The sequence below is a fragment of the Lampetra planeri genome, chromosome 62 (genome assembly GCF_965212315.1).
Source record: "Lampetra planeri chromosome 62, kcLamPlan1.2.h2, whole genome shotgun sequence".
In the NCBI taxonomy this organism is placed as follows: domain Eukaryota; kingdom Metazoa; phylum Chordata; class Hyperoartia; order Petromyzontiformes; family Petromyzontidae; genus Lampetra; species Lampetra planeri.
In genome coordinates this window covers 4,801,460-4,815,422 of record NC_136168.1, presented here as the reverse complement: position 1 = coordinate 4,815,422, position 13,963 = coordinate 4,801,460, and the positions used below count along the sequence as shown (strand labels likewise).

Sequence of the window (13,963 nt, the reverse complement as noted above, 5' to 3'; positions counted from 1 at the left end):
AACTCCCCTGACTCGCTGTCCTTGTAAGGGCCAAGCAGGGCAAGCCAGTGGGTGACCTCAGAGCAGCGAGGTCTCCGATGTCCTTGTAAGGGCCGGACTCGTGTGGCTGAGGGTCGGAACCTGCGCCGAAGCTGGCCAGGTTAGTTAGCCTCCTAGGAGGAAGGTCTGGAATAGCGGGGCAGTAGGCAGTTAATGTGAGCATTAACTGGGGAGCACTTCTCCTGATAAACACCGGGTGAAGAGGCCGTTGCCTCTTCAAGTGTTAGGGTCGTTACCCTGTTGTTACTGTATTTATATTTGTAATAAATACGTGTTGCCTCCATCAACTTGTCCTGCGTGACATAAGCCCACTACACTAGTATGGGACTATCGTTTTGAATGGTAAAAAAAAGAACGGATAATATTCTGTAACATGATAACAAATATTCTTAGGTTTTTTCGGTAAAGTCACGTAGGTAAAACATCAAAATGAATGAAAATTTTCATTAATTTTGATGAAAATTTTCATTAATTTTGATGAAAATTTTCATTAATTTTGATGTTTTACCTACGTGACTTTACCGAAACAACCTAAGAATATTTGTTATCATGTTACAGAATATTATCCGTTCTTTTTTTTTCATTAAAATTAATGAACATTTTCATTAATTTTGATGTTTTACCTACGTGACTTTACCGAAAAAACCTAAGAATATAAATCCTTGCAGTCACGAAAGCTTCAAATCTAGAAATGATAACAAATGTAATGTTAATAGCTTCAGGAGGTCAGAGTCTCCACTCGTTCGCCATCGTTGTCAACAACACGTGGCCTGGAATCTTCTCCAGGTGGTCTCCAGAGCCCGGAAGCAGCACATTTTCATTGGCATTGTTGCAAATTCTCAGAAGTGTTAAAAACACATTTTTTTAAGCACCCTGTATATTTGGAGTTCGTATAGGTTCCAAATAGGTTCCACCTGAAGACGGAAGCTTGTGTTGCCTCCGAAACGTCGTGATTTTTATTTTATTTTACTTTTATTACTTTTAATGTTTTACCTACGTGACTTTACCGAAAAAAACACCTAAGAATAACAAATAGGGCTTCAGCGACTCAATATCATCCATAATAAAGGTTGTTTTGGGGTTAGATTGCGTAAATATAAATGGGTGGAAGCACACAAATCTCGCTGTCCGCCTGAGGATGCTAGTTGCAATTACTGGCGAAACGTCGTACTCACGTTGTGAATGTTGTGGATTTGCTCACCAACGCACCGGTTAGTGCTGTACTAGTAACGAATTGGCCACGTTCTGTTTACGTGACAAATCCTTTACTAATTGGCTGTGTCGGGTGGTGGCGGGTTTAACGACACATTCATATATTTACACGGTCTAACCCAAATAATAACCTATCTTATGGATATCTCCACACGATAAGCCACTTCGTTGGGGTATCATTTGTGGCCAGGTCGCTTCTAAAAACAACAACTTCATAGCTCAGTGGGCCTTAGCCAGTAAAATACAAAGTTTAGTTTCTGTTTATAGAGTGGAGTTGTGTGTATTCTCTCCACCTCACCTGTCAAACATGGACAACACGACGTTTTGTCCCCGTTTAACCCACCGCATCCCCAATGCTGAAACATTGCCTGCGAATCACTCTCAATTGGGATTACAAGCAGCAGCAGCAGCAGCAAAGCAAAGATCCCACAGACTGTGGGGCAAGTGCTGTTAGCGAGCACCTATGAAGGTCGGAACTGTACACGAGGGGGTTTGGGTGGCCAGCACCACGCCCGACGACCTTTGTCTCCCGCAGTGGCAATGTTCACACACTGCACTAGCTACTCATTTGAGTCTGAGTTGACCTAGGCGAGGCCAGGGACCGGTTCAAATAATCGTCACCGGTGTTGGCCGTGAGCGGGAATCGAACTCGGGTCGCCGGGTTCGTAGCGCAGCGCGCTAACCGCTCCACCACCGCTCCCCACCTGCTTGCAGCACCAGCAGCAGCTGCAGTAACATCGCCCGACGCCCACCGCTCCCCCAACTGCGGACAAAACTTGACCAGGACCCTCCTTTGAAGAAGAAAAAGGCGTCTCGAGTCTCCGCGAGGCTTTCTCCTCCACGGTCCACAGGGCGGCTGGTCCCCTCGCCGTGAGCCAAAGCCGCCACCTCGCGTCCACTCTGTGCCAGTGCCTTTATATTTTCCCTATGATCACTAGGATCAGTTTCATTGCTTTTATGGCTTTATTTTGGTGATTTTTGAAAGGTTTATCGGTTTGGCCATGTTTGTTTGTTGTAGTACAGAGTTAGACTGATGGCCTTAATCTAAGTTCTAGATTTGAAGCTTTCGTGACTGCAAGGAATCATCTTCTTAGGTTTTTTCGGTAAAGTCACGTAGAAAGTAAAATAAAATAAAAACAAAAATCACGACGTTTCGGAGGCAACACAAGTCTCCGTCATCAGGTGGGACCGTCACAGCCAGATTAGCTGTATCAAGTGAGGCAATGATTCAAGATGTAATCCCTTAAAAGCGAGTTGAGGGGGGAGGGAGAGGGAGGGGGGAGCTCATCAGACTATGGTAGCCAATGAAAGGAACGTATCGGGAGGGAGGGGGGGCGAGGCCAAAAGGGTGGGCGATGGACGTGGAAGCGCTTGTGCGCAAGCGGCCAATTACTGCACACGCCAACACAATGGAGCGATTGTGCGCAAGCGGCCAGCCACTGCACCCGCCAACACAATGGGCAGAGAGGAGGAGGGGAGGTCTAATACACATGATAGACAAAAGAACGAAAATGATGATGGGTACAAACTTAGGGGGAGCTCATCAGACTATGGTAGCCAAACCTCCCGGCTACCATCAAAGGTTTTTACACGAAGCCATACAAATATACAAACACAGACATAATTTCCACCGTGATGATGGGTACAAACTTAGTAATCATTGGAAAGATGTTATCAACCACGCAAAAAAGACTTAATCACAAATTTTTTGGACCATCTTATCTGACAGGCACTATTTTACTGTACTTTACCGAGTGTTAACATCCCCAGTCATTTTAACAGTACTCTCTTCATTGTTCAGCCAGCATTGGTATAAACATGGGCATTTTCGTTCTTTTGTCTATCATGTGTATCAGACCCCCCCCTCCCCCTCTCTCTCCATTGTGTTGGCGTGTGCAGTAATTGGCCTCTTGCGCACAAGCGCTTCCACGTCCGTCGCCCACCCTTTTGGCCTCGCCCCCCCCCCCGCCCCCCCCTCCCTCCCGATACGTACCATTCATTGGCTACCATAGTCTGATGAGCTCCCCCTAAGTTTGTACCCATCATCATTTTCGTTCTTTTGTCTATCATGTGTATCAGACCCCCCCTCCCCCTCTCTCTCCATTGTGTTGGCGTGTGCAGTAATTGGCCGCTTGCGCACAAGCGCTTCCACGTCCATCGCCCACCCTTTTGGCCTCGCCCCCCCTCCCTCCCGATCCGTTCCTTTCATTGGCTACCATAGTCTGATGAGCTCCCCCCTCCCTCTCCCTCCCCCCTCAACTCGCTTTTAAGGGATTACATCTTGAATCATTGCCTCACTTGATACAGCTAATCTGGCTGTGACGGTCCCACCTGATGACGGAGACTTGTGTTGCCTCCGAAACGTCGTGATTTTTGTTTTTATTTTATTTTACTTTCTACGTGACTTTACCGAAAAAACCTAAGAAGATTAATCTAAGTTGTCTTATGGTTGTTGTTGTTTGACTTGCATCCCACTGGGATTTTTGCACACAGCGTTGGTGTACGGTGCTTTTTCTGCAATATTTTGCTGTCTTTTCATGGATTTTCTGTTTGCACTCAGTCACACAGTCACTTTAAGATGTTTTCTTGTTCATGTTTTTGTTTTTTTGTTTGTTGCGGCTGCACCCGATTCAAGAGCCGAATGGCTCACAGGGCTATACCTAATAAATTAAACTTGAATATTTTGGAAGCAGTGCGTGGTTGCAGCATTTGAGCGCGTTCAAACACATGGGCTCTTCCAGCGCTGCCAAACCCAAGCAGTGGAATGGGGGGGGGGGGTCTGGAATGGCCAAGGCAGCGGTGAGAATTCCAGTTGCGGCCGTCTCTCTCTGCAGGTCGAGGAACTTGCGATGGAGGTCGGCCTCGTTCACCTCCGCTGTCCCCACGGCAGAGGTCGCAACCGGGTACCCGATACCCGTACCCTACCCTGGTGCGGCCGGGTACAGGTAGGCCGTGAGTCACTGGTGAGTAACCGTTTGTCACTCATTTCGGGTAGGGAACGGCTACCCATTTGCGACCCTGATGCGGCCGGGTACAGGTACGGGTAAGGAATCAAAACCCGTTTGCGACCTCTGCCCCACGGCCCAGCCACTAGCGCCGTCAACTCCATGCCCCTGTGGCAAGTCTACGAAGCTCTCAGAACCTTCCTCCTCTCTTGCCCTCGGTCTACGACCCCGTCTCGTTCCTTGCCATACTCACATACAGACCCAGAGACTCACCGTCGATTCGCACAGAGAACCATTCGACTCGGGTAAGAGGCTCACTCAGAAGTGATACATGGGGACCTAGGCTCATAAAGAGTTCCACATATAATAGTTTTTTTACCCTTTTATCTGGCAACAAAACTGACACCTTTTTTACAAGGAGTCATGTTTGCATAGACCACAATACCTGCAGTCATAATGCAAACAAAAACATAACTCTGATGATGTATGCACTGTCCTTGAAGTTGATTGGTCCACACCCGAGACAGCATTCCTTAGAGCCTAGTCTCACATGGTGTTGGACCAGATGACGCCAAAAGGTGCACAACTCAAAGACAATGCACCATCAGAGTATGAGAGCTTGGGGTAAGCATTTACACCATTGGAACCTCATTTGCCGGTAAAAAATAGAATTGTTTTTTTACCCTTTTATCTGGTAACAAAACTGACACCTTTTTTTACAAGGATGGAGTTCCACATACTCACAAAGACCAATACTCACAGACGCTTGTACTGTAGACCGACATCCCTGTTCCGTGTCCAGAATTCTTCCCCTCCTCTGCCCCCGACTGACCATCGCCCCCCATCCTCACTCAAGAAACACGCCCCACTCTTTCCGCACAGCGTCTTGAGATACGGTCACATTTAGAAGCCATCATCGGCCACGGTCAAGTCAATCTACTGCTGGATGAATACCACCTCCCATCCCCCCTCTCCCCGCTTTGAACGACACGAGGCAAGTAGGACCCGACGGAGGCGAGGGGGCAACGGTGACGTGTATTGGTTTTTATTTGGTGAACGGCGGGCTCCCGACAGCACGATTCAATTACAGCATTGCAACGGTGAGTCTACAACTCAGTCTCGAGCTCAAACACGGGTCGCTAGACGGGTGTCCGTTTGGTCCCAAACGCGACGGGATTCGCGCACGCGCCTGTGCGCACGCGCGTGCCATCACCACGTAGCCATCACGCACGAGCCGTCACCGTGACACTTTAAGACTGAGCGGACTTGTGTGTGTGTCATTTGCCAAAATCCCTGGCGAGAAAACAGCCAAATCGGGCCCCAGATTGCCGTCGAAGACGTTGGCGGCGGAAAAGCTTCTCGTTGCCGGTGATCGAATTGGTCACGGTGCGATTGGTGATTGATCGATGGAATTGGCGGTGGTCAAATTACAACGCAAGCCAGATGTGGTTGGTGTGGTGATGAGACTTGGAAGAGCAGACATTGGTCAGGGTGTCAGATGTGCAATTGCCGCGGGATCTGGCACAAGGAAAGAAGCGATGGCGAGGTGTGATTGTGACATCAGGCTGTGACGACTTCCGTGGTTGATGGTGGTGCAAGTTCAACCATTTGACAGTTTTTTTTTATAGCTGCTGTTGCTACTGGTGTTGTTTGTAGAACTTCATTCGCACCGTGCGTAGCCAGCCGTGCTCATCGGAGGTGCGTTGTGTATTTCTGATACTGCTGCTGTTGCTGCTGGTCTCTCTCTTGATAGTATTGCTGATGCAGCTGCTGATGCAGCTACTGCTGCTGCTGGTGTTGCCGGTGATGCTGTTGCTGCTGTGCGTGTCTTGCGAGGGCTCCTGGTCGATGCGGTTGTGGGGGGGCACAGCTCACGAGCGCGTGTATTTGCCCCAGATGTGCAGCATAAACACGGAGGCTATGAACAGCAGGCTCATGACCAGCACAGGAACGGGGCCACTGTGGGGTAGGGTGGGTGGGCACACAGACATACAGACACACACATGTAGAGGCATATATATATACATGCAGACACGTAGCAACACGCATGCACAGAAACACTTAGACACAGCCACACACAGCAAATACATCTGGTTAAATATACAAGACAAAGGCACGTCCAGACACATATGTACACACACAAGAGCCCACGGACACACACAGACAGACACGGAAATACACAAAGTCAGAGATCTGTGGGGGTAATGCTGTTAGCAAGCGCTTCTTAAGGCCGCAATGGCACACAAGGGGTCGGTGGCCAGCACCACACCCGGCTCCCTTTGTCTTCCCAGTGCCGATGTTTACACACCGCACCAAGTACTCGTTTTAAGGCTCAGTAGACCTAGGGGAGGCCCAGCTATTCACCACCAACGCCAGCGGCGAGCGGGAATCGAACTCCGTGTTGGAAGGTTCATAGCGCAGCGGAGCTCACCGGCGCACTTCCGTTCCTTTGATCAAACACGCATGCGTGTGCACGCCCAGAAACATTCACACGGACGTGCATGACAGCTACAACCATGGACATAGGGGAAACGCAGGCATGCAGACTACAAACAAGACAAGACAAAGCTCGCATGCGCAGCATTTGAGCGACTAGTAGGGGCTAGCGCCGTGAAGCGAGCACCGGCACACGCGGAGTGCATTGCTGCTGCTGCCAGCATTGATCGACTCCAAAACAGTTATCGGATTACCGGCTGTCAAACGGACATCTGCGACACTACTGGGGCATCTGTGAAACTACTGGGACATATGTGAAACTACTGGACATCTGTGAAACTACTGGACATCTGTGAAACTACTGGGACATCTCTGAAACTACTGGGACATCTGTGAAACTCCTGGACATCTGTTAAACTACAGGACATCTGTGAACACTCCTGGACATCTGTGAAACTACTGGACATCTGTGAACACTACTGGGACATCTGTGAAACTACTGGGACATCTGTGAAACTACTGGGACATCTGTGAACACTACTGGACACCATTGAAACTCTTGGACACATGTGAAACTACTGGGACATCTGTGAAACTACTGGGACACCTGTAAAACTACTGGACATCTGTGAAACTACTGGGACACCTGTGAAACTACTGGGACACCTGTGAACACTACTGGGCTACTGGGACATCTGTGAAACTACTGGGACACCTGTGAAACTACTGGGACATCTGTGAAACTACTGGGACATCTGTGAAACTACTGGGACATCTGTGAAACTACTGGGACATCTGTGAAACTACTGGGACATCTGTGAAACTACTGGGACACCTGTGAAACTACTGGGACATCTGTGAACTACTGGGACATCTGTGAAACTACTGGGGCATCTGTGAAACTACTGAGACAACTGTGAAACTCCTGGACATCTGTGAAACTACTGGACATCTGTGAACACTACTGGGACATCTGTGAAACTACTGGGACATCTGTGAAACTACTGGACATCTGTGAAACTACTGGGACATCTGTGAAACTCCTGGACCTCTGTTAAACTACAGGACATATGTGAACACTACTGGGACATCTGTGAAACTGCTGGACACCTGTAAAACTACTGGACGTCTGTGAAACTGCTGGACACCTGTGAAACTACTGGGACATCTGTGGACACTACTGGGACATCTGTGAAACTACTGGGACATCTGTGAAACTACTGGGACATCTGTAAAACTACTGGGACACCTGTGAAACTACTGGCATCTGTGGAACTACTGGCATCTGTGAAACTACTGGGACATCTGTGAAACTGCTGGGACACCTGTGAACACTACTGGACACACCAGTGAAAATAGCTTTATAGCCCATCGGATTCCTCCAGTTTAAATTAAATACTCTGATTCAATTACCAACCCCAATGCCGACGGGACAGATTCTATTATTCGGTGGAGGGGGTCTACGGACAGCCAGGACCACCGCAGGGGGGTCTGCCACCACACTTACACTTTGAGTCCAGGCGAATCCTCGGTGTAGAACCTCCACATGCCCCCAGATCCTCCGGCAGAGGTGGAGCGAGACGCGCTACTGCCTCCGCTGCTCGTCGCCTTCCTGCGAGGTCACCAGTCAGGTTCAGTGGATCGCACAGAGATCACAGCATGCATGAGTTAGTGGCGCTTTTAATTGATCAAACATGGCAACATTTTTGACCGTGACGCCGGCAAAACATGGCCGGCTCTTTTTTTTATTTTTTATTCTGCGAGATCTCCGGCACCTACCGTGGCGCAGAAGGTGCGCATTTTCATTGTTAAAAACAAACACATTTTAGGCTAACGTTCCGGGAAATGGCCCAAGCCAAAACATTTGCAATCTTGGCTTGGCTCTCCAACACACCGGTGGTGCTGTACTAGTAACGAATTGGCACGTTCTGTTTACATGACAAACCTGACGAATTGGCTGTGTCGGGTGGTGACGGGTTTCACGACACATGTATATATATTTACGTGATCTAAAAAAAACCTGTATTATGGATGATATTGGTCGTGAAAGCCCTCTACTACGTGTTAAACTGATCCGCAAACGAGCGGCAAAGCCGCTGGTGCCGCCGCACTACTTGCTGTACTGCCTCTCGCCACCCCAGGTCGTACCTCTGCCGCACGGACGATCCGGAGGGCCGGGTGGACACCGCCCTGCTTGGCGATCGTCCGCTGGCTCCCACGGTGGAGGCGCTCGCTGCGGGGCCAGGCTGCAACACAAAAGACAAAGAGGTTACCCCCCGCCACCCCAACACGGTCTTTACACACCGACGTAGGAAAGCGCTGTTAGCAGAGGTTGCAAACGGGTTTTGATTCCTTACCCGTACCCGGCCGCACCAGAGTCGCAATCGGGTACACGTACCCTACTCGATACCCGGCTACCCGTACCCGGGCCGGGTATCGGGTAGGGTACGGGTATCTGGTACCCAATTGCGACCTCTGGGATGAAGCCATGTTGCAGGCGTGGGTGGGTTGATTCTAGGAACTTGAATTGTAAGAAGAGACAAGACGTTTGGAAATGAGTGACAAACGGTGACTCACCAGTGACTCACGGCCTACCCGTACCCGGCCGCACCAGGGTCGCAAACGGTACCCGTACCCGGCCGGGTACGGGTAGCCGGGTATCGGGTAGGGTACGGATATCGGGTACCCGATTGCGACCTCTGGCTGTTAGCGAGCACCTCTTAAGGACAGGCATGCATTGGGGGAGAGGGGTAGGGGGGGTGACTCAGCCCATCATACACCCCGCGGTCGCTAAAATATATACCACTTTGTGTGGGGGGGGGGGGAAGGGTCGATAATGGTCATCCTATGGAGATACTGACCTCCGCCATGGGAATGTGGCGTTTCCAGCACTGGCTCTGCAGGGCTGTAAACTGGAGATGATCACCAATGCCTCAATGCTCATGAGAGCAGGAAATCAGTGGCTTTTAATTTGTACACAAGATGACCAACATCATAGCGAGTCGATTTGGCAGGCCACATGTGGTGGGAGTAAAGTGTGAGTACTACCGCGCACTTCCAAAACGTCTGGTCGGCGTGGAAGAGTAGGCCAAAGACCCCTTTTTCTACAGGATCCCCAGTATCGGCCATCGTCCACCACTGCCTTCTTACCATGACGTGTCCTTCGCAAGCCCACCTCTATTAACCATTAACTCATGGTCACTAATGGCCAGTTAAATCTTTATCATTCATCGGCAACTGTCATGGTCCATCCACTGCTGGATTAAGACCGCTGCGATTAATTGCCAGACGAGTTAAACGATTGTCCGTCTTAACTCGCTTTTACTTCGAATTCGTTTATAAAGTGCACCCTGGGGATAATTGTAATGACGAATTAAAGGCAACGTAGCTGTAGAAATCTCGAAACGACTCGAATAATGGGACGCAAATGACAGATCGACACGTACACACACACAGCGCTTAAGACGAAAGGAATAACATCTGGAACATACGTCCGCGATTATAACCAAAGAGCCGTCCGTGCTTGCAACCACACAAACAACACATTCGTCTCAAATGTTGTTGTTGTTAAAACTATTAGTTCAATTTAAGCAGTTCCACAACTCATTCACCCACCCATCAACCCAACACGGTGGTGGTTTCTTTGGTCTGCGCCGCCGCCCACCGGCTCGCGCAAGGCGGCGCGGCTTTCCAGGCAAGCCCGTAGGCTCGGCTCGAGCAAGCAGGCCTCGGCAAAGAGCGTTCAACATAAAAACCGAATGTAACTTATTGTTGCGCTACTGCTGTTAAAATCTTTCATTTCCAAAAAACACACATTTTTTAACACACACTTATACATAACCATACTCTCTCTCTCTCACCATGGTTGTAGGGTGCGGAAGGCGGTGTGGGACGCGAGATGGAGGCGGATGAGGATGAGAGAGACTGCGGGGCGGGTGGGTGGGAGGAGGCGAGCGGAGTGAGACGTGGCACACGCGAGCGAGGACAGGAAGTGACGACAGCGGCAGCGGCGCGTCGTCGTTGTTGTTGTTGTTACTCTTAGTTCTTTCGGTAAAGTCACGTAGGTAAAAAATTAAATTAAAATTAATAAAAAAATGAAATAAAAATCACGACGTTTCGGATTTTTTATTTTATTTGTATTAATTTTTATTTCATTTTTTTACCTACGTGACTTTACCGAAAGAACTAAGAGTATGAATCCTTGCAGTCACGAAAGCTTCAAATCTGGAATAAAGTTGTTGTTGTTTATTTTGCCATGAGTTTGACGCGTAGCAGGAGGCTTTCGCGAACAAATGTCGTCCATAATTGAGTTTTTTTTTTTTTGGGGCGTTTAAAGTTTCATTTTTCAACACTCTTGGTTATTTCGGTGAAGTCACGTAGGTAAAGAAAATAAAAAAAAATAATAAATACAGTTAAATCACGACGTTTCGATTGCAACATAAGCAATCATCATCAGGTGTGAACACCACTGCAGGAAATTTTACTGGTAGGAACCTCCTGGTTACACCAGCCCATAGGGGATTATTCTGTCCGTCTGTCCGTCGTGCATCCAAAAATGGGAGGGGTGGGGCTGGGTGGAGAGGGGAGGGTGGGGAGGGGCTGGGTGGGGAGGGTGGGGAGGGGCTGGGTGGGGAAGGTGTTTAGGGGCTGGGTGGGGAGGGTGGGGCTTGGTGGGGGTGGGAGGGGTGGGGCTGGGTGGGGAGGGGCTGGTCACCCCGTGGTGCCCTTATAAAACTCAACGTTTAACCTACTCACGCCGGCTTGTGCCCGCCCTCACAGTCGGGCATATTTGCGGAATACACCACGCCGCCGTTGACCCTGGCCATTGACCGAGCAACCCAACGTTCCTACCAGCTCCCTCCGCAGGAATGTGTATACTAAAGTCAAAGAGGGGGTAAACGGAGGGGGAGGGTATAGCCCTGTGCGCCATGCGGCTCTTCTTGAGTCGGGCGCAACCGCAACAAACAAAATATGAACGGAGAACGTCTTAAAGCGACGACGCGCAACAGAAACATCCTGGAATAAACCAGCAAAAATCTTCCATAAAAAAAAAACCGCTGTGTGCAAAAATCCCATAACCATTCTATGTTCTTCACCTGAGGACGGCTGCTTGCGTTGTGGCCGAAAACGTCGTGAGAATTATTTTATTATTTTTTATTTTTATTATTTTATTATTTCCCTTCTACGTGACTTTAGCGAAAGAACCAAGAAGAAAAATTCCAGTGTTATGCAAGTCAAACAATAACAACCATAATACGATTTAGATTACCCATATATTTTCGAAATCACCAAAATAACGCAATAAAAACAATGTAACAACAGTAATCATAGGAACTGTGATTTAAATTTAACATTAAACGATATTTATATAACATGTACGACCAAATCGCGTAAATGTATAAATGTGTCGTTAAACCCGCCACCACCCGACACAGCCAATTAAGGAAAGGTTTGGCACGTAGCCATTTCGTCACGAGTACAGCACTAACCTGTGTGTTGCAGAGTAAATCCACAACATTTACAATCTGAGTGTACGACGTTTCGCCAGTAATTGCAACTAGCTTCATCAGGCGGACAGCAGCCAGATTTGTGGAGAAATCCTCCTTTCCTAATTGGCTGTGTCGGGTGGTGGAGGATTTAACGACAACATTTTTATATTTACGCGATTTAACCCCAAAAAATTAACCCGTAAAAACAAAGTTTTTCACTCTAAATCCTTTATATGCGTGGCGGCTAGAGTCATCTCGTCCTCTGGCTTGAGATGGCTGCCACCTATGGGTCAGATGATTGTCTGCCAGCATTAAGCAATTGGTAATTAAATATTTAAAACATTTTCCCTAAACAGTGTAAAATTTTGGAACATTTTTTTCACGAAAATTAATTGTCACGCACAACGAGTCTGTGTGGAAAATGTCAGCTCGATTGGATCACGGGAAGTGGGTTAAAAAACGACCGAAAGATTTGCACGGTCGTAAGCAAGCAAACACGCAAGCAAGCAAGCGAACTTAATATAAAGGATTTAAAAAGCCCGATATTATGTTACGCTCATGATTATTAATGAGGGGGGATGCACCATGTGGAGTGACGTCACCGTTCATGATTATTAATGAGAGGGCGCACTGTGTGGTGACGTCACCCGCTTATGATTATTAATGAGGGGGTGTGTGCACCATGTGGTGACGTCATCCGCTCATGATTATTAATGAGGGGGGGTGCACCATGTGGTGACGTCACCCGCTCATGATTATTAATGAGGGGGTGTGTGCACCATGTGGTGACGTCATCCGCTCATGATTATTAATGAGAGGGGGTGCACCGTGTGGTGACGTCACCCTGTCATGATTATTAATGAGGGGGGGTGCACCATGTGGTGACGTCACCCTGTCATGATTATTAATGAGGGGGGGTGCACCATAGTGACGTCACCCTGTCATGATTATTAATGAGGGGGCGCACCGTGTGGTGACGTCACCCTGTCATGATTATTAATGAGGGGGCGCACCATGTGGTGACGTCACCCTGTCATGATTATTAATGAGAGGGGCGCACCGTGTGGAGTGACGTCACCCGCTCATGATTATTAATGAGGGGGGTGCACCGTGTGGTGACGTCACCCTGTCATGATTATTAATGAGAGGGGCGCACCGTGTGGAGTGACGTCACCCGCTCATGATTATTAATGAGAGGGGCGCACCGTGTGGAGTGACGTCACCCTGTCATGATTATTAATGAGGGGGTGCACCGTGTGGTGACGTCACTCGCTCATGATTATTAATGAGAGGGGCGCACCGTGTTGAGTGACGTCACCCGCTCATGATTATTAATGAGGGGGGTGCACCGTGTGGAGTGACGTCACCCGCTTATGATTATTAATGAGAGGGGCGCACCGTGTGGAGTGACGTCACCGCTCATGATTATTAATTAGGGAGCGCACCGTGTGGTGACGTCACCCTCTCATGATTATTAATGAAGGTGCTCAATGTGCCGTGATGTCACACGCTCATTATTATTAACGAGGGGGTGTGTGCTACATGTGGAGTGACGTCACCCGCTTATGATTATTAATGAGGGGGTGCACCATGTGGAGTGACGTCACCCGCTCATGATTATTAATGAGGGGGTGATTCATGTGGAGTGACGTCACCCGCTCATGATTATTAATTAGGGAGCGCACCGTGTGGTGACGTCACCCTCTCATGATTATTAATGAAGGTGCTCAATGTGCCGTGATGTCACACGCTCATTATTATTAATGAGGGGGTGTGTGCTACATGTGGAGTGACGTCACCCGCTTAAGATTATTAATGAGGGAGGTTATTTATGTGGAGTGA

General features: G+C 48.7%; 1 protein-coding gene across 1 annotated transcript; it reads right to left on the bottom strand.

The window, feature by feature from the left end:
- Positions 1-5,225: 5,225 nt before the first annotated feature.
- On the bottom strand, positions 5,226-10,622 carry SEC61B (SEC61 translocon subunit beta). The gene is made up of 4 exons (XM_078619212.1): positions 10,493-10,622; positions 8,781-8,878; positions 8,140-8,244; positions 5,226-6,155 (listed from the first exon to the last, which is right to left on the bottom strand). Exons 1-4 carry the CDS (start codon positions 10,493-10,495, stop codon positions 6,068-6,070), a joined length of 294 nt encoding a protein of 97 aa, XP_078475338.1. The 5' UTR covers positions 10,496-10,622; the 3' UTR covers positions 5,226-6,067.
- Between the last annotated feature and the right edge of the window lie 3,341 nt (positions 10,623-13,963).